At 45.0% G+C, this 20946-nt stretch overlaps 2 protein-coding genes across 2 annotated transcripts; both read left to right on the top strand.

Moving 5' to 3' along the window:
- Window positions 1-446: 446 nt before the first annotated feature.
- On the top strand, window positions 447-8280 carry LOC311322400 (putative E3 ubiquitin-protein ligase HERC4; the record flags this gene model as incomplete). Its single annotated transcript, XM_084454465.1, has 22 exons — window positions 447-666; window positions 1196-1355; window positions 1510-1586; window positions 1717-1944; window positions 2106-2197; window positions 2399-2526; window positions 2823-2974; window positions 3076-3131; window positions 3349-3440; window positions 3559-3618; window positions 3712-3814; window positions 4389-4538; window positions 4650-4775; window positions 4933-5031; window positions 5190-5369; window positions 5538-5678; window positions 5880-6046; window positions 6805-6871; window positions 7007-7077; window positions 7257-7440; window positions 7602-7704; window positions 8069-8280. 22 exons carry the CDS (start codon window positions 447-449, stop codon window positions 8278-8280), a joined length of 2868 nt encoding a protein of 955 aa, XP_084310591.1.
- Window positions 8281-9253: 973 nt separating this feature from the next.
- ppm1kb (protein phosphatase, Mg2+/Mn2+ dependent 1Kb) lies at window positions 9254-17729 on the top strand. Its single transcript, XM_084454377.1, has 7 exons — window positions 9254-9320; window positions 10344-10915; window positions 11402-11502; window positions 13081-13246; window positions 13673-13817; window positions 14432-14566; window positions 14740-17729. Exons 2-7 carry the CDS (start codon window positions 10470-10472, stop codon window positions 14869-14871), a joined length of 1125 nt encoding a protein of 374 aa, XP_084310503.1. The 5' UTR covers window positions 9254-9320; window positions 10344-10469; the 3' UTR covers window positions 14872-17729.
- The last annotated feature ends 3217 nt before the right edge of the window (window positions 17730-20946 follow it).

The raw sequence follows: 20946 nt of genomic DNA, 5'->3' as shown, positions 1-20946 counted from the left end.
AAAGGAAACCTGGCCTACTTCCAATTCACTGTTCAGAATCAGGAAAGAAGTCGCCAATCGACTGGCAAAAACTGGCACAAAGATTTAATCAGACTATTAAATTAAAGCTGGCAGAAATGTGTTTGGACATGTTTTGGCTGCTTGTGGGACACTAATATTTCTAATATCTTTCAGACTGCACTTTCGGCGTGCCCTCGTTGCTGAGTCAGTTTGACATCCTGAGTATATCCTTCAAATGCATATGGCAGACCCTTCTGTCTGAAATCGCTTTTTTGTTTTTCCAAAAGGGAATGCAGTTAGAGACAGTGGGAGCGCCATGCTGGCTCCGAAAGCTTGTCGGACTTAGCAACAGTAACTAAGGGGGGCGGGCCTTAGCGAAGGGTCAATTTTCGACGGCCAGGCAGAACTCGGCATAACACCGGTTGTCTTCAACAGGCAACAGGAGGATGCAGTGTTGGGGAGACGGCTCGAGTGGACAGTTTGGGCTGCAGAGGAATGAGAATGTTTTTATTCCAGTTCCAGGGAATGTCTCTGTTAAGATCAGCAGCATTTCTTGTGGGGAACAACATACTTTATTTCTCACTGAAGATGGGACTGTCTTGTCCTGTGGACGCAGTTCCGAGGGGCGGCTTGGTAGACAGAGGGATAAACACTCTAATCTACCAGGTAAGATATTTGTCAAAAATACTCAACTTTGTTAATAATAATAACTATGCTAGTATAAATAGCCCAAATTATTGCACAGACAAAGATACCGCAAATGAAATTGAAGGATGACGTGCCTAAATTGGCATCTGAAGTTAAGTTTCTGTTTCGTTTCATCCTCAAAAGTCTGGGCAACGAAACATATGTAGCCTAGGTATGATTCTTCATAATGACTGTGACAAATAGTCAACCAATTTCTATAACAATAATAATAATAATAATAATAAATGGCTATTTGTATAGCACCTTACATACAAATAAATGCAGCTCAAAGTGCTTTACAACAGAGAATGTGCATGCACGAGTGCTTCACATAAAAGTAGACATGAAATAACCATAAAGCAGGAAAATAGGGGGAAAAGGTTAAATGTAAAAAATTAAATAATTTTTTTATAATTGAAGTTTCCTCATCTCTCTCTCTCTCTCTCTCTACCTCTGCCCCCCCCCCCCCCTCAACCCCCCTTGCCTGTGTTTTGGTGCTCTATTGCAGCGCGCGTGGAGGGTCTGGGGGATGTGGTGGCTATAGCTTGTGGTCAGGACCACAGCGTGGCAGTGCGGGCCTCTGGCCAGCTGCTCTCCTGGGGGGCGGGTGGGGAGGGGCAGCTGGGCATCAATCTTCCAGAGCTCAACCAAAAAGTCCCCAGGCCAAGGTAAAGAAGACCAACTTCCACTCAAAACATCCATAGTCAATTATTATATCCTCAAAATACATTTTGTGTCACGCTGTCTCTACTCACTTGATTTCTAAAAATCTTAATAAGTGGATAAGTGGCTTACTCATTGTTTTTGGTGGATTGCCTGCAGACTTGTCCTAATGCCCCCACAAAGATGTGTGGTGCAAGTGGCCTGTGGAAACTCTCATTCCGTAGCCCTGACAACAGGTAGCATACCATGCAAGATAAACAAAAACAATTGACCCGATCCGAATACACATAGGCATTAACAGCTTACCACCGACCATATATTACCACAACTGTGAAAGAATGCATCCTTCGGACTCTTCTCTCACAGGTGGAGACGTGTTTTCCTGGGGTCTGAACAGCTACGGTCAGCTGGGTCTGGGTAAGGACGTCCCCCTCCAGCCTGTTCCTCACGTGGTACACTCCCTCACAGGGGTGCCGGTCACCCAGGTGGCGGCTGGAGGTGCCCACACCCTGATCCTCACCCTCCCAGGCTTGGTCTACTGCTGTGGGGCCAACCAGGCAGGGCAGCTGGGCCTCAACAGGGTGGATGAGAAGGGTATGGAAACATACCACTACTTTCTTAATTACAGCCCAAGCTATCTGACTGAATCACAAGAGTTGTTGACTCACTTGAACTTCAGTTGGTCAGAATCTGTTGAATGTTGGAATTAGACTGAACTAGACTTGTGGTTTACGTGTGATTGTTTTAACTGACAGGCCGGTTCAACATTTGTGCTGTGCCTGCTGTCAGACCACTGGGGGTGTCCTTCATCAGCTGTGGGGAGGCACACTCTGCTGTCTTAACCAAGGTGCTGTAACACTCTTATCCACTTCCCCTTGTAAAGACCTGATTCCAAACCCACCCCTAGCCCCTAAACCGTATGCAGTTGATGATCTGATGGTCTGGTTTTCAGGTGTATGATGATGGTAAAATAACCTATTCATGTGGCTGAGTGAATTTTTCAGACTGCTATATTCCTACTCTTGATCTCAATCTTACTGGTTTCTAGGACGGCAGAGTGTTCACCTTTGGTGAGGGAAGGAGAGGTCAGCTCGGTCACAACTCCACAACCAAAGAACTCGCACCTAAACTTGTGGAGGGATATGAAGGACAGGCCTCACAGATCGCCTGTGGCAGGTAACTGCAAACTGATGCTTTAGTCATCAACCTATCAAATCCTCTTGAGACTTAAGAAGTGCACTTCTGATCTGGACTTTGATGTGAATATGATTGACCAATATTATTATTATTATTATTATTATTATCTATAGATAATAATAATAATAATAATATTGGTCAATCATATATTCCCTTGTTCACTATTTGAAAAGATTGTAAGTATTTGTTTTGAAGGTTCAACCATGGGTCTAAAATGGACTGCTGTTTGAGGAACTCCCTGATTGCTGTATTTTTGTCTGATTGACCCTTTGTAGCCACCATACCCTGGTGTTGGGGTCCTCTGGCCAGCTCTGGGCCTTTGGCAGTGGAGTCAAAGGTCAACTAGGGGCAGGAAATCCTCAGGACAGCCTGCGGCCCACACCAGTACAGCTACCCTGGGTCACTGGATCAGCACCGATACCCAACGGTACTGAACACTGTTACTGTTACTATTGATGCAACATTACTCTACTGTACACTACTGTATCATCTTCTACAAATAATGTGTTTTTTATTTTGTTTGAGCAGACCTGAGAGTAACCGCTGGATGGAATTCCAACTTCATTTACACCGCAGCTATGGAGGTTACATACTTTATGTATTTAGGTTTATGTCCAGCAAACAGTCAGAGATAAAGAATAACATTTGAATATTCTGAAGTGATTGATTTGGTAAATATAAATTATAACATGATTTGGCGCTCCGGGCCAGTGTAACAACTGGATGGGGAGCGCGTTACAAATGCAGTACCTATACCTACCTATACCTATGAATCATTTTCTGGTCTATTCATTGTTGTAGAGTTCCTGGCCAGAGCGGCCCGTTGGAATGTTAGATGAGGCCAAATTGCAAAAATGGCTGTCAATGGAAGCTGGCGATGCAGAGTCCAAAAGGTAGATTCTTTATAAATATTTTGTCGTTGAACCAGTTTTTATATATTATTACACAGTCCAATATACATAAGCTTTTATTATTGGATTGCCTCAAATTAGGTGATTTTTGATCCAACAGGGAGATATCGGTGATGTTTTCAACAAGTTCAAGTCTTGTTGCAAGTTTCACAAAAGTCAGGTGAGACATTTCAGCACTGGAGGTTTAGATTTTAAAAATGTATGTACACTACGTGATTTTTCTGAGGCTATGCCATGTATCTACCTTAACCAGCGAGTCTGCGTCAGCCATGACTGCAGGCACGTTGACAGTGGACATAGAAGCTGCAAGGCAAGCTCTTGACCAACTCCTGAAAGTACCATGGATTAGACAATCAGTTAAGATCTTCACATCCTGAACACAAATCTACTGTTTATCTTAACAGAAAGGAACAAATATTTGCATTCTCTTACTGTACTCATTATTTTGGTAATATTGATGTATTTTCCAAACAGGTGAACCTGGAGCCAATCGTGGCTAATCTTTGCCATTCCTGTCCTATCCTGAAATCACCAGAGATCTTTCTCCTTCTTCCTCTGTGCCCCATAATGCACGAGGAGCAGAACGTCATGAGCTTGACTCTGCCTTTAGCTGTAGCAATCGATCAACTGAAAGAGGCGAACTTGAAGACATTAAGTGAGTACATGAGCGAAACCATCTCTTAGTGTTGAGTAGGTTTCTGTCAGAAAATGAACATATGAACAGAAAATCAATTAATGAGATGAAAGAATGGACTAGAAATGGCCTTGACCCAAGTTTGCTCACAGAGCAAGTCACAGAGACATGGCCGAAAAGTTGGATTGCCATCGTAACTAGGTGCCCTTACAGGGTGTAATTTCAAAGGTAACTGGTAGAGACAAAGGAGAACATGAGTAAGTATGGAAGTAAGAATCTCTCTTTACCTTCTAGAGGACTGGTGGTCTACACTGAGTCCCTCCGTCATGACCAAGAACATTTTGTTGTGGGGGAATGCCCTGCGCTTCCTCCTAAGAAACAGACTTCTGGTTACCCACAACCCTGGAGTGAACCTCCTGCTCCGTGCCCTCAAGCACCTCCACAGGGTCAGTATCTGTCAGTCAACACTCAATCAAATGGTCTATTGAAAATGAATGATTGAATTTTACCTACTTTGATTTACCTACTTCCGTCTTTTTTTCTCTGTTCTTTCAAAGGCAAATAGAAAGGCAGGAAAGTCCCAGGAAATTCCCATCAGCACCTTCTATGTGGATGAGATAGTCGAGCACGTAGACTTTAACCAGGATGTGCAGATGTGGTGTCACTGGGTAATGAAAAAGGAGGTAAAACAAAACAAAAAACGTGTGAGCTACAGTACAATAGAAAAAATGTTTTCATATACATTTCCATAATTCATATTCCATAATTCATATGTTAATAATATTTTTTTTTATCTTGAGGTGTTTTGCATGTTTTGTTGTGTATTTTTTTTATACATAGGATGATGATCACACACCAGCTATCTTCTGTCGCTTCCCGTTTCTGTTGAACCTGTTGTGCAAGATCGCCGTTTTTAACTTCGGCGTAGCCGCCATAAAGGTACAAGTCAGGCGCAGCAGTAGGCAAACCTTTATTAATACTCATAAAGCACTGAGGTTTCCCTCATTTAGTAACATTTAGTAACAGTCACTGTAACATTTTCAGTACATAGACTCTGACCATTTACCTCAGTGGCAATAACTGTTTTGTAATCCCAGGAAGCTCACCATGCCATTCATAAATTGGCTGAGATGTTGCCTGCTGGAGTGTTACCGGGTCTTACGGACTGTCCGCCTGCCCCGGTGCTCCAGCTGAAGCTGAGGCGACCCCATCTTGTGGAGGACACCTTCAGACAGCTGGGCGCCGCAGACCACTGTGCCTTCCAGAGGGAGCTGCTGGTAAATTAACTATTAACTCTACTTTCTGGTCATTTGAGATTGAGAACTTCTCAATGTCACCAGTTTCATGAATTAAATTGAAAAAACAGACGTGGGTCAACCTGTCTCTCTTCATCCCTCAACCCCCCCTCCCCCCACTCCCTTCCCCAACACACACACACCTCTCAGGTGCAGTTTGTGGAGGACATGAAGCTGACACTAGTCAACCAGAAGGACTTCTTCCTCCATGCCTTTGAAAAACTTCTGGCCCCAGAGTCAGAGATGTTCATGTACAACGACAGAAAGACACTGGTCTGGTTCCCCAGCCAGGTACCACACTGATCGACTTGCCCTGAAAAGTTATATATATACATTATATAGAATGTATAACAATAGAAGAATGCCATTGAAAAAAAATAACAGAAAAGTTGAAAGAAAAGTTTGGAGGAAACTTTTTCATCCCTGTAAGGTGGATTGGAAACCTAATTGGTCAGAAGTTCCCCTGACCTCTGTCCACACTCTCACCCACAGCCCAAACTGGAGAAGAAGTACTACTTCCTGTTTGGGGTCCTTTGTGGGATGGCCCTGTACAACCACAACATTGTGCACCTTCCCTTCCCAATGGCCCTCTTCAAGAAGCTGGCGAACGTCAAGCCCTCATTGGATGACATGAAGGAGTTTGACCCCATCGTGGGAGGGTAAATTCACATGGTTATGGATACTACTGAAGAAGATCAATTCTGTACCTCAAAATGTCCCTCTAGGTTCGATGGGTGAGAGTCTGTGACAAAAACGTCCCGGAGATCAACACACTTTTTATCAGATTTATTGCAAGCTTGCAAGTAGTCTAACCCCCAGAAGGTTGAGGATCAAAATACAAAGATACATTCAGAGACAGTTTCATTTATAGTAGCGAATAAACAAGTGTGAACACATGCATTGCCTTATCTTGGTGAAAAAGCCTCCCTTTCATATAATTCTGGGAGTAGTAGCAACTGTGTCCTTCTGCTCATAAAACTTATCTGCAGTACTCCGCTCCCACCTCAAACCTTGCCTTCTGTCCTCCCTAACCCTATTATATGCTTGGTCCTATCCATTCTGTACTTTCTGTGACCTTTCACTGCTTGCACCTGCACACACACACACACACACACACACACACACACACACACACACACACACACACACACACACACACAAAAGCAACTCTTAACAATTATTTAAACTGCTTCTCAGACCTTTGGGCCTCTATCAATTCTTTACAGCAAAAATACAATTGTTAGAAATACATTTGTAGCCCCCATCTTCTTCACTCCTCTCGATTGGTAAACATATTGATAAACATTGATTTAATTACTGATGATTTATTAATCATTCCTTTACAGTATGTATATAAATACACGTTTGTAAAGTTACCACCTTACTAAAATACTCATTCATTTCTTTATGTTTGAAGGAGCCTGCACTACATCTTGGTGGAATACGAAGATGATGACGTGGTGAACATGGACATGACTTATTCAGTGTGTGTTCTACTCTGTATCTCTGGTGATGGGCAATGAAATACTGATAGAGTGTATTAAGTATTTTTGGACATTTTTAACCCCCACAGTGTCTCATCCATCTGGAACCCTTGTTACTGTTTTCATGGCTTTCAGGTGTTCTGGGACGACAGGAAGGTGGAACTTGATCCCCAAAATTCAGGGAAACTGGTCACAAGTTCCAACAAGTAAGCAAATAGAGACCAGGCTATTGAAGACCAATGCATGAATACAAAACTGTTAGAATACTGAATTCGGAATTCTACAGATCTCTTCTCAAACTTTATTTCAGACTGCAGTTTGCCTCTACTATGTCTAATACTTCCTGCTTGTTTTCATCGTCCCCTGTCACTCACTCCATTACCAGGAAACAGTTTGTGGACGCCTACGTGAACTATGCCTTCAACCAATCAGTGGAGAGCGTGTTTGAGGAGTTCAAGAGAGGCTTCTACAAAGTGTGTGAGAGGGACGTCGTGGACTTCTTCCATCCGGAGGAGCTAAGGGGCGTCATGGTGGGGACAGAAGACTATGACTGGGAAATACTGAGACAGGTCTGGCTCACCTGGGTCAAATATTATTTGTAAATATGGTAAAATACATGAGTGTTTGTTTCATGAGAAACTGCATAAAATCATTGTCAGCTGCACCATGGGTCGGCAAAGCATTAGCCTATCAACCAAGTAAATTTTGTTTTTAAACTTTCCCTCCCCAGAACACTGTCTATGATGGAGAGTACCATCCTAAACACCCCAACATCCTGGCATTCTGGGAAGTGTTTGAGGAGCTGACAGCAGACCAAAAGAAAGCCTTCCTCTGTAAGTCCGGTGCTAAATTATTCAGGGGATGACTTGGGTGATTTGAGGTGATTTGACTTGGGTGACTTGAGGTGATTTGAGGTGATTTGACTTGGGTGACTTGGGTGATTTGAGGTGATTTGACTTGGGTGACTTGGGTGATTTGAGGTGATTTGACTTGGGTGACTTGGGTGATTTGAGGTGATTTGACTTGGGTGATTTGGGTGATTTGAGGTGATTTGCACTTTGGTGTTTAAGGTTCCTTCTTCCGAAAAAAAACAACTCACATTGAATTAACTCTACTCTTAATTTTCACTAAAACATATCCACTTTCTCTTCTTGTATAACTACCAACTCCTTTAATGTTCTGTACTTCTCCTCTCAGTGTTCCTGACAGGTTGCGACCGCGTCCCCATCCTAGGCATGGACAAGATCAAGCTGAGTATTGCAGTCCTGATCAACTCCACCGAACACCATTTCCCAGAGTCCTTGACCTGCCACTCACTGTTGCTGCTGCCCATATACCCATCCATGGAGATCCTACAGGCCAGGCTTGTGGAGGCCATAAACCACAACCGAGGCTTCTGGAAGGAATGATAGAGGCTTCTGGAAGGAATAACAGAGGCTTCTGGAAGGAATGATAGAGGCTTCTGGAAGGAATGATAGAGGCTTCTGGAAGGAATGATAGAGGCTTCTGGAAGGAATAACAGAGGCTTCTGGAAGGAATGATAGAGGCTTCTGGAAGGAATGATAGAGGCTTCTGGAAGGAATGATATAGTCACAAATGCCTGTTAGATCCTATATTGTTGTTGTTTTTATCTGGAACAAACTTCCAGAAAACTGCAGGTCTGCTGCAACTCTCAGTTCTTTTAGATCAAGACTGAAGACTTTTCTTTTTGCCACTGCTTTTTATTAAATCAAATAATTATTCATTCATACATTGCATTGTAACTTGTATTCCTGTATTTTATTTTTCCTGCATTTTGTTGAAATGTCCTTTTTTGCATTTCGTTTTATATGACCTTCTAGCCTATGTGTTGCACTTTGTCTTGATGCTTTTAATGTCTCATGTAAAGCACTTTGAATTGCCTTGTTGCTGAAATGTGCTATACAAATAAACTTGCCTTGCCTTTTGCTGTGTTGCAAAACATTTAAACAGAAATACACTTTAAATGTAGTTTGTTTCAAATACTGCTTTCTCACATATTTACGGTTATCTAACATCACAGCTGACAACCTACATGGGCCTAGACATTCGAATGCGCCCACTCCACCGAAGGTGACTGATTCTTGAAGATCTCAACGGAGTGTAACTATTTGACATTTCTGTATGATATTAAGCTAGACATAAACACTAATTCTGTGGTCTGTACTCTTGTTATGGTTGACAATTCAATGAATGAAAATGTGATTGGCAGCCATTCCTGTCATTCAACTTCCTTTGACCAATCATGGTCCCAGAACGAGGGTCTGGAGTGGGCGTAGATGTGTGGGGGCCTGCTGATTGGCGGAGACCGTCCGCATCACAGTGACATCCAACCTACCCGACGAGAGAGATAGTTTTGTTTGCATTAAACGTCCGCGACAGTGCTGCTTTGAAATCATAGGCTACATATTCTCATTCAAAAAATTAAAAGGTAGGAATCCAGCATGTCCACTGCAATACTATTGTGATTGTCAATGAGGTATCAGAAAGCCTCATTATGGCTTATCGCTGCTAACGCTTTAACGTTAGCTAACGTAGTTAGCTAGCGCTGTTAGCTAGCTATTCCATCCAAATAGCTAGCCAGCTAACGTGACGTTAGTAACAGGCTAAGCCTATCCATAAATGGACTAAATAGCCTAAATTCGCGTTTATTGCTTTAATTTGTGTAATCAGTAGCTGATGAGTTCATTTATTAAGCGTAGCTATTCATGAAAACACAGGACTGCCAGCTGACCCTGATAACGAGCTAACAGCTAGCTAGCCAGTGGCGTAGTTGGGAGGGGTTGCATCATGCGCAGTTGACAGAAGACTATTTATTGATTGATTTATTTTACAGTTTGCAAAAACTACCTAGTTACGTGAGTTAGCTATCAACATTAACGTCATAATCCCATGATCTGACATACAGCCTTGCGCAGATGAAATCGTCTAACGTGACCTGTAAATGGTAAATGGACACTTACGCTTTGCTTCAATGGCTTTTCATTCATCAATTCACACACCAATGGCGGCAGCTGCCATGCAAGGCTCTATTTGGGGCTCAGTGTCCTGCCCAAGGACACTTTGACATGTGGACAGGAGGAAATCAATGTTAAACCTCTTGGTCAGCTTGTGCCTCCCAGCTTAGTGATACAGTTTCATATTAATAATGTGAATGAATTATTATTGTTGGTTGTTATTGTGCCGATTAATGCCATTAGATGGAATACTCCAGAAACGAAAGAGATGGGGGAGTTGAAAGAGGCAACCAACCAACAGTCGCCAATTATTAACCCTATAGGACTTTGAGCCAAGTTAGACCTGGTATTTAAAACATTCTGATGGTTCTCTCTGTGCGTGCAACACAGGAAGTGCTCCTTAGATCCCCTAGTGAATTCAAGAACTCTCTGTCAGTACTTGTAGCAAGTCACGCTAATACTAAATTCTACCCCCATCTTTCTTTCTCTGCTTTCAGCTCGTCTTTGTTCAAGAGGCATTTTAGAAGAACCGTAGACGGGACATCGGCCGAGTCTCTCCCCCTAGTGAGACCACGTCCACCCCCCTCCTCCTCCTCCGCACCGCTCCGCTGCCGGGGGTCGACATGTCAGCCGCCGGCCTCGTCCACCTGGCTCGCCGCGGTGGTTCCCAGGCCCAGCTCCGCGGCCTGCTCCAGGCGTCCCTGGCCCTCCCCGTCCACGTCCACCCCCGGCGGCCCCTGCGCTGCCCGTCGGCGGCGAGGCCCAGCAACACGCGCTTCGACCCGGACAGCAGCGGGCAGCCCACCACCTGGGACTCCTTCGGCATCTGGGACGACCGCATCGACGAGCCCATCCTGCTGCCGCCCAGCATCCGCTATGGGAAGCCCATCCCCCAGGTCAGCCTGTCGCGGGTGGGCCGCGCCTCGCTGATAGGCCAGCGGCGGGAGAACGAGGACCGCCACCAGGTGTCGCGGCTGACGGACGACATCTTGTACTTCGCCGTGTTCGACGGCCACGGCGGGCCGCAGGCGGCCGACTTCTGCGACAAGTACATGGAGAAGTACATCAGGTGAGTCGGGAAGGGGGGGCGCGGCTCTGGATTAAGGCTCGTCCCGGGGGCCGATGAAAATAGGATCGGGGGAGGAGGATGTCAAATAATTTCAGGACGAATTTGGGACGAAAGTTGAAAAATGATTTTACTTTGAATCATTTTAACTAGGGTGATAATGTAGAAAAAACAAAGATTTAAAATTTGTGACGGTCCACATACATTTCGGGATGGCTTAGTGTATTTCAGGACGGTTCTGGGAGGATGGTGAAAAAAGTTAGTTAACCGGATGCAGCATTTGTGTGTATATGAGCCCTGGCCTGGGGGTGGACGGTTCTCGAACGCGTGTTCATGCCCCCTGGAGAACAAAGGTTCAGAACGTCACGTCATTTGTTAACTAGGTCCATCCTAAATACAAGACCGACACACAAAAAATGTATTGTTATGGTTCTGATTGCTTGTGTCGGGTTCCCACTAATGTGTTGTGTTTTTATGTTGTCATCGCAGAGACCTGGTGTCTGAGGAAAGCAACCTGGAGGTGGTCCTGACCAAGGCCTTCCTGGAGCTGGACAAAGCCCTGGCCAGGCACCTGCACTTCTCCCCCAACGGTAGGTCCCTCCGCCTCAGTCACCGTCTTAGTTCCAAACCTAACCCTAGTTTTGTAGTGGTTCGGTTGTCGGTTAGGATATATAGGCGTGTGTCTGCGAAGCTGTTGTTGCTGTTGACATTTTAAAGGGACCTTCTTACCTCGAGAGGAATGACAACTAAACCGATTCTAGAGAGAGAGAATTGTCTCTGGTCCTGTGAAACGTAAACATTATTCATGTCTCGGTCCTCTCAGACAGTGCTGAATGCTAGCCTTGAACATTTCCCCCAACGCATCCTACACAAGAGACTGTACTGGTTCTCCAACTGAATCATTTCAAAATGTGAATCAGGTTCATCCCCTTTAAACTGCAGACTGTAAATAACGTCTATTCTGCCCTCCTTTGGAAGCCATTTTGTGTGACCATGAAGACAACCGCTGACCTAGATAGGCGATTGCGCTAACCGTAGGCTATTTGTTATTGAGCGTGTGTGGCCGCGTACTGGCCACACTCTGTGAAATTCCCCCAATATGCCTGCGTGTATGTGTGTGTTGTGTGTGCATGTTGTCTACGGCAGCAGCTGAGCCAGCAAAGCGCTGGAGAGCCACACACACCAGCCGCCACCTCAGGAGAGAGAGGGGGCTAGATAATGAAGGAGAGAGTCCAGCGGGTCCTAGCCTGGACTTCTGGAAGGTTCCTCATCTTTCTCTCTCTCTCTCTCTCTCTCCTCTCTTGCTTGCTCTCGTTCTTCTTCTTTTCTTTTTTCTTCCTTCTCGCTCACAGCGTTGTCGCTGAACTGCTCTTACTGTAACTGTAATGTTTTTGACCTGCGTCTCTGTACTGTACATCTCATCGGGGGGGAATCTTATCACTGCATCCCCGAGATAAATGTCCGGTATTTGGTTCGTGGACTAAAGTCATCAGCTAGCTACTACTGTTCCTGGAGAGAGTTCTTCACAAGAACATTGTTGTCTACTGACTTAAGTGACGCGATGCCTCTGCCGGGTTCCCTGATGACGAGCCCTGTCAGACCAGCTGTGCTGCACAGTGTGCTGTTTTCTGACAGGGATAGCTGTCTCCTCACATTGGTCAGTAAAGTGGCCTTTTCAGTGTCAATAATAAGTCTTAAACTCTGCCGTTCAACCTATTTGCCTCTCTCTCTCTCTCTCTCTCTCTCTCTCTCCCTCCCTCTCTCTCTCTCTCTCTCTCTCTCTCTCTCTCTTTCTGTCTCTCTCTCTTTTTCTCTCTCTCTTTATCTCTATTGTTTTTATTAGACTAGTTCCCTGATACCCCCCACCCCTGTTGTAATGCTGTGTGTGTACGTGTGTGTGCGTGTGTGCGTGTGTGTGTGCGTGCACGCGTGCATGCTTCACATGCGCAGCCGCTACACGAGTGCGTCCCTCACCGGCCGAATTTGACGTGTGTCATGCGTGAGTGATGTAACAAACGGCACGTCGACTCTGCATATGTGTGCGTGCGAGTGCCGTGTGAGCGGCTTGTATCCTAGCTGGTATCCTAGCGTCCTGCCTGCCTGCCTGCCTAAACGGGCGCCCGTGCAGCACTCTTAACCTCCTCCCCGTGTCTCCCCTCGTGTCGTAGCGTCCGAGCTGACCGCCGGGTCCACGGCCACCGTGGCGCTGCTCCGCGACGGCATCGAGCTGGTGGTGGGCAGCGTGGGCGACAGCCGCGCCATGCTCTGCCGCAAGGGCAAGGCCCTCAAGCTCACCGTCGACCACACCCCTGAGAGGAGGGACGAGAAGGACAGGTAAACGCCCCCTCGCCCCTCATACTGTGGCTTTGTCCTGCCAAATACTACAACACAACAATGTGGGGCAGGTGTGGTTGCATGCAAAGGGACTGTGGCAACAGTGACAGTGATGCAATTTCATTTCTATCCCAGCCTCCCTCTTAGCAATGCTAAACAGCTACCATAATAATCCTGTATATTCTGTATTTAATTATATTTTATTGTAGGAGCCATTTTACAATTTGATTATTATTAATAATAATTTTGTTTAGTGTGTTTGAATTTCATTATTATTACAAATATATATATTGTTTTCTGTATTTGTTTTTATGTTTCATTGTGTGAGTTTTGCATACTGGGCTCCCTTGCAGTCTCAATGGGACTCCCTGCATAAATAATAGCCCGCCTTTTTTTAATCTAAAAATGTTCCCTCCATCGCTCTAGGATTAAGAAGAGTGGGGGCTTCGTGACCTGGAACAGCCTGGGGCAGCCGCACGTCAACGGCCGGCTCGCCATGACCCGCAGCATCGGAGACTTCGACCTCAAGAGCACCGGGGTCATCGCCGAACCGGAGACCAAGAGGATAGTGGTGAGCGAAGCGGAACCTTTTTTTTTTCTTTCTTAGTTTCTGTGGAGAGACGGTGATGCTTCTGAGAGATCAGACAGGGACAGTGGTGTTTTGAGAGGTCTGAGGACAGAGTCAGACAGGGACAGTGGTGTGTTGAGAGGTCTGAGGACAGAGTCAGACAGGGACAGTGGTGTTTTGAGAGGTCTGAGGACAGAGTCAGACAGGGACAGTGGTGTTTTGAGAGGTCTGAGGACAGAGTCAGACAGGGACAGTGGTGTTTTGAGAGGTCTGAGGACAGAGTCAGACAGGGACAGAGGTGTTTTGAGAGGTCTGAGGACAGAGTCAGACACACAAGCAGGGATCTGCAGGCTCTAATAACAGCAACAGACTTTGGAGCTGTTGGAAATCCACACTCCCTCCCTTTTTCTGCCCTCCCTTCTCCCCCCCCTCCCTCCCTCATGTCTGACCTGTACTAGATGGACCAGCCAATGTTTGTAGTACATGCTTGTTTGCTCTTTTGGGTCTGTTGGTTGCATTGTACTGCATAAACAAAATCAAGCGCAACGATACGACACTTCAAAGCAGGACCGGAACTTCTTTCTCATACTCTTCTCTCCTCCCTCCGCCCGTACCAGCTGACCCACGTCCACGACTCGTTCCTGGCGTTGACCACAGACGGCATCAACTTCATCATGAACAGCCAGGAGATCTGTGATGTCATCAACCAGTGCCACGACCCCAAAGAGGCTGCCCAGAGGATATCAGAGCAGGTGTGGGGGGGGTTTGGACTGCATTGCAACAGGGGCCAGCCCGAAAAAAAAAAAAAAGCACAAATGTCAGTGACTGACTGACCGACTGGCTGACCAAACTAAATCTATTGTTGTTGATATCTCTCTCTCTCTCTCTCTCTCTCTCTCTCTCTCCCTCTCTCCCTCCCCCCCAGTCTCTGCAGTATGGCTCAGAGGACAACAGCACCATCATCGTGGTCCCCTTCGGGGGCTGGGGCAAACAGAAGAGCTCTGACTCCAGCTTCTCTTTCAGCCGTAGCTTCGTCTCCAGCGGCCGCTGGGCCTAGAGGGAGGGGTTGTGGTTGTGTGTGTGTGTGTGTGTGTGTGTGTGTGTGTGTGTGTGTGTGTGTGTGTGTGTGTGTGTGTGTGTGTGTGTGTGTGTGTGTGTGTGTGTGTGTGTGTGTGTGTGTGTGTGTGTGTGTGTGTGTGTGTGTGGGGAGGGGGGGGGGGGTCTGGAGAGGGATCAGGAATGTGCAATACAGTCTCTGTACAGGAGAGCACCCCCTCTAGTGGACAACATGGAAAAGCACAGCTAACCCCTCTCTCCTCCTCACACATCCAGTGGTCTAGAAATGAATGATGCCTTTGGAACATAACAGAAGTACATTTAGAGGAGATTTTGCATTTAATTTCATTGTGGTCGGTTTTTTAATTTAACGAAAGACTGTCGACTTATGTGCACTTAAAGTGGAACACGTCCTTCTAAAGAGGAAATGCCAATGACTGATGGGTCTGGGAGTGTGAAGCCTAAGAATGTTGTTTCTCCCAGAAAGCACACTTGTTATTCTTCAGAACGTCATGGAAGGTACTACTATTTGAAATGATTTCAATTACATATCTGTGATTGATTTGGTTTGGCTGTCACAACAGCGGTTAGCACTGTTGCCTCACAGCAAGAAGGTCCTGGGTTTGAATCCCGGTGGTCCCAGGTCCTGGGTTTGAATCCCGGTGGTCCCAGGTCCTTGGTTGGTCCCCAGGGGGCTGTACCGTGACAGCCCGCCGCTCCTGGTGTTAGGATGGGTCAGATGCAGACAGGAAGGATTCATAGATTGGACTTCTTCTCCTAGCAGAACCGATAGGCTGCTCCCAAAAAATGCGAACCCCCCACCAGCCCGACAATCAAAGCAGGCTGTAACGTAATTGAAGAGATTTCAAATGTATTTTCGGACCCAGCAGGTCTGATCATTATTTATATTGTCTGTGAAGGTGTTGGGGTGTATGCTTCTTGCATGACTTGAAGAATGGGTTGATTAAGGTCGTCTTGTAATCAACAACGCACTTTCTATCTCAATATTACTTTGAACTCCTAATTTATCTGGGACCCCCATATGTTATACGTGTAAGTGAACATTTCAATGGTGCTCTTATTTTATATTATTCTATTAATCCATGGTTGAAAAAAGTCAGTAGTCTCTATGCTTGAAGCACTTGTCAGTGTTAAGTCCAGGACAACTGTAATCTGGGACACTGGGAATAGTAAATCTGGCTGCTTTGAATAATATATTGATTTTAGAGCTTATCGAGTTCACTTCCAGATGCTCTTTAATCAGAATGCCCTCACACTACACAACGTGCCCGTTCTCTCTGTTTGAACAGTAAAGTATTTACTACTTGTGATACACAACTGGTTCTACTGTTAATTGACCAGAACCTGTAGTATTCCAATGGATGAAGTTCATACGAGACAAGCAAACCCCCAACAAGTACAGGCTTCGTATAAAATCCTCTATCCTTTGTTTTGGGAGTACAGGAATGGAGCTACTACGGAACATATGACGGGTTGTGGGGGGTGGGGGTGGTACAGAAATTATTTTCTGAAACATTTTAATGTGTACATAGCTATATTTATGTATATTTTTTAGATTGCAGGTAGACTACAGTTAAGTGTAGTCTACTTTTTCAAAGTAGTTCTATTTGAAATATTAAAACCTAATTTTGGAAAAAGGGAAAATCACAAAATTCTTCCCACGTGTGCCCCTTCAGTAAGCCTATTGTGTATAATACATGTCTGGTATGGTCTTGTGTTAACAGGAGGAGTCTGAAGCAGTGTTTCTCTATATACTATTGATGAACAGGAGGGACACTGATGTTCCCCAGGGGAAAGACGTGGTTGACTAAGTACTATTGGACTTGCACTTGGCATCAAACAATGATGCTTATTCACGGTGCACATTGCACAGCATTGAACAAAGGAGCGACTTACCCCGGGGCCGTTTTCTTATGTTACTTGAATATCTTAGAATTGGTTCAATTTGTAAAATGGTTCCATACTAGCAGTTGGTGGATCTGGAGGGGACTAACATCACCTTTTTCACCATTTTAGATGACATTATTTCTCTCTTCCAAAGTGCTCTCTGGTTTGTTGGTATACCGTATCCACAGTACAGTCATAGTTGTGACTGTAGCTGACCTCTAGTGATTGTGCTCCAATTTGGTAACTATTGCTATTAGTGACTGGTTAATATTGCTGTCGATAAGGATAATATTTAATCACCGAATGTACAGTGCGTATCCAGTTTGATGTTTGAGCAGCTGTGGACGACCAGTAGTCCTTCCATCCTTTTCTGGACTGTTTGTTTTGTTTGCTTCTCTTTCCTTTCACAATATCAATGGTTTCTTCGTTTGTAATTATTCGTCCTCAGTTCACACACTTGTTATTTTGCTCACAAACCCTCTCACCTGTTCTGTTTTTTTTTTCCGTTTCGTTTTTATTTCCTCATTGAATGTGTTTATTATTACCCAGGTACTGTAGTGTATAAGACCGTATGCAACCATGACATCATACCTATTCCTACAGTAGAACTGGCTCAAACACGTGGATCTACTCCTTTCAAGTGTTGGGAGAGTTTGATTTCTCTCAGCGTTTGCACCTGTGGGGCTATTTTCATTGTTATTAGTATTATTTTCATTGGTTTCGTGGTGCAGGAAGAACTAAACCAAATGGATGTTTGTTTCAGGATAACTGAATTGGCCCCAAGTCTGTGTGACTGTTTCAACTACCACACTTCTGTAGTACTGCTCTCTGTCCGTACAGATGTTGTGGATTAGGACCCAGTATCCTCACCTGCCTTTGTTGTTAATGTTGTTGTGTACATTTGTATATTTCTCCATATAATAATAAATAAATAAAAAGTATACATTGGTACACATTGGGTGATGGCTATATGTTGGAATACATGGCCATTTACTGATAAGACTATAACTATGACTGACTTTTCCACATTGGTAGGCCTAGCTCACAATGCAGACTCGACTAGAAATAGGGCTCGGGAGTGCACAGACCTCCGCCCATGAATGCATTTCATGGCTCTGCTCGTGCGGGCAGGACATGTTTGGTATTGCTGCATTGTGCGTTTGCACAATTTCCCCAGGAACATTGTCCCAAAAAGGCAATCGAGAGACTTAAAAGACACACCATCATGTTCATATAGGAGAGAAGCTGTACCACTGTGACCAGTGTGGTAAGAACTTCACTACAGAGAGTAATCTCAGGACACACCTGCGATGAGCGTGTTTATACCAGAGAGAAACCGTACCACTGTAACCAGTGTGGGAAGAACTTCGGTTTAGAGCGCAATCTCAGGAAACACCCGCGTGTTCATACAGGAGAGAAGCCATACCACTGTGACCAGTGTACGAAGAACTTCAATAAAGAGCCAAATCTCAGGACACACCAGTGTGTTCATACAGGAGAGAAACCATACCACTGTAACCAGTGTGGGAAGAACTTCACTCATTCAGTGGCCACAGAAGGCAGTGAGCGCAGTGCATTGTGGTAGTCCAGTTTGAATTGTGCCATGACCATACACATATGTTTGCTCATCTCTGTTAAATCGCAAGTTAGATAATAGTAGATACTGTAGCTGACATTACACTTGTTTAATACTCACCAAAACCTTGTAGAGCCGGTCCCTCATGCTAGCTCTTACAGAACTGATTACCTCTCCTTTCACATAGCTGCAGCTCTCAACATGGCCGGACTTGGTGATCTTCACCTGTTTTAATACTTTTTCCCTCGTTCTGGACAGTTCTATGAAAAACTGCGACTTGCAAAATTGTGTTTAAAATTGACAAACATATGCGTAAACAAAGTGTGGACAAAGAGTTTAGAAACTCCTTAGTCTGGGGAAAGGTCTGGCTGGTGTGTGGAGGACGATCAATAAACACACACACAGATAAGCACGTACACATGGAGTGGAAGTCCAGACTGGAAGCAAGTGGCTGGAAGCAATAGCTGTGAAGAGGAGGAAATAATAACAATAATAATATATGGATTTTAAAAAGCACCGTTCTCAAACGCTGTACAGGACACAAGACAGTAAAAGAGCAGAGTAAGAGATAAAAATTAAAAAGGGACTAAAAAAACTCAACTCTCTCTCAGATCCCTGGCTGTGCTGGGGGAGGGCCAGTCTGAAGAGGTGCTCCTCTGGACCCTGGCTGTGCTGGGGGAGGGCCAGTCTGAAGAGGTGCTCCTCTGGACCCTGGCTGTGCTGGGGGAGGGCCAGTCTGAAGAGGTGTGTTTTTAGTTGGTTGAAGAGGCTGATGGAGTCAGAGTCACGGACGGAGGGCAGGAGGGAATTCCAGAGCCAGGGACCAGCAGCAGAGAAGGATGGAGCACTTGATGTTAGGGATGGAAAAAAATCCAGCATCAGTGGAATGCAGTCCACAGGTAGGGCTGGAGGAGGTCCGTCAGATACGAGGGGGCCAGACCAGACCCAGACCATGCAGGGGTTTGTAGGTGAAGAGGACCTTGAAGCTATGTGGTTCTTCATTGGAAGCCAGTGAAGTCCTCACCTCATGGTTCGTTTTGCTATGGAGTGTGTATGTGGATAAGTGTGTGTGTGTGTGTGTGTGTGTGTGTGTGTGTGTGTGTGTGTGTGTGTGCGTGTGTGTGTGTGTGTGTTTGCCTGCATATCTGACTGTGTGTCTGTACACAGTAAGTGTGTGTCTGTGTGTGTACATGTTCATGTGCAGGTAGTAGCTCCCTGCTGGTACCCAGGGAGGACGGCCCAGTCCCAGCAGTGTCCCTGCCCTGCCCTGTTTCTTGTAGTTTTGTTCTTATTCTTGATTTTTATGAACTCGGTTTGTGATTTTATGTTGTTTTGATATATCGTGTTCATATTCTGTGTTTTTGTGTAATCGGGGCGGCATTGAAAAAGAGAGCTTGTCATAATTGTCTTCCCTGAATAAATAAAGGTTTCAATTCAATGTCCAGTAGATGGCGCTCTTTTGCTTAAACGTTTGAGAGTCCATTTGTTGCATTACATAGTAATTTAGCAGACGTCTTCATCCAAAACGACGTAGGCACCCTCGCTTGTGTTGCCTTAACGAACATCTCCCAGCCTCATGCAGAAATATGACACTATTTTGTGTTGACTTGGGGTCAATCCCGTCTGACCGTAGTTTTATGTCTGACCCTAGCCTAGCAATTTTTCTCATTAAATATTATTCTTTAAAGAATAGGCTAACATTTAATAAGAAAAATATTTCTCTCGCAAGGGTTAGGGTCTGAACTAAAACTGTTAATGTTCTGTATATTTTTATAGCCTACACTTCTATTTCTACACCTCTTTTCACTCGAAACCATTCCAATTTGAGATTGGGAGAAACTATTCAAAGTAAAATAAATAAATACATAAAAAATAAAGTATTTATTTAATGCGGCTCGCGCATACAACCCATGCAAAAACAACCAGAAATAAATAGTTCCACGTACACATTATGCTCCTCTGATCCATGGCCTAATCAAACAAACACACCTACGAGTTTCTGTATTCACTTGCGTATAAGGAAACAGGAGCATATTGCACCTGTGTCTTTCTCAATTAAATGTAATAGGTAGCCTACGCGCAGGGGTGCGGTGACGAAAGAACAGGGTAGCCTATATAGCCCATCTGAAGAAGAGGGTTTAGCCTACTGTGGGTCCCTGGATAAAGACTCCGTATAGTCCCTGGAGGTGGGTTACAGCCTCCACTACACCACTGGGTTCTTCCGGTTATATCACATTTCATTGAGCAAGTGAAGACACGTTTCCTCATAGTACACCACACCCACGCACATGTCTGGTTTGATTCAGCTATGCAAGCACCTTTTAATGACCCTTCTGCACTTTCACAACGGGCTTTCCCTTCCGTATGACGGACATTCGTGGTGGTATGTGATGTCGTGAGACTGCCGTGGGCCTGCGGCTGTCAGCTTCCACCCACCAACCCGCCCAAATCATCATCTCGAGTTCTCCTCGACCGATGGCTTCACATTAAATCATTATTAGGCTATTTGAGAGACAAGTGTTCTTCGTGTGATTCAAGATTCAACATCCGTGTTATTGGCCATGTATATGGTTCACACATACGAGGAATTTG

The sequence above is a fragment of the Borostomias antarcticus genome, assembly GCF_949987555.1.
Source record: "Borostomias antarcticus genome assembly, chromosome: 20".
NCBI lineage: Eukaryota > Metazoa > Chordata > Actinopteri > Stomiiformes > Stomiidae > Borostomias > Borostomias antarcticus.
The sequence above is the reverse complement of the archived record's forward strand: the minus strand, read 5'-3'. Positions and strand labels throughout refer to the sequence as shown.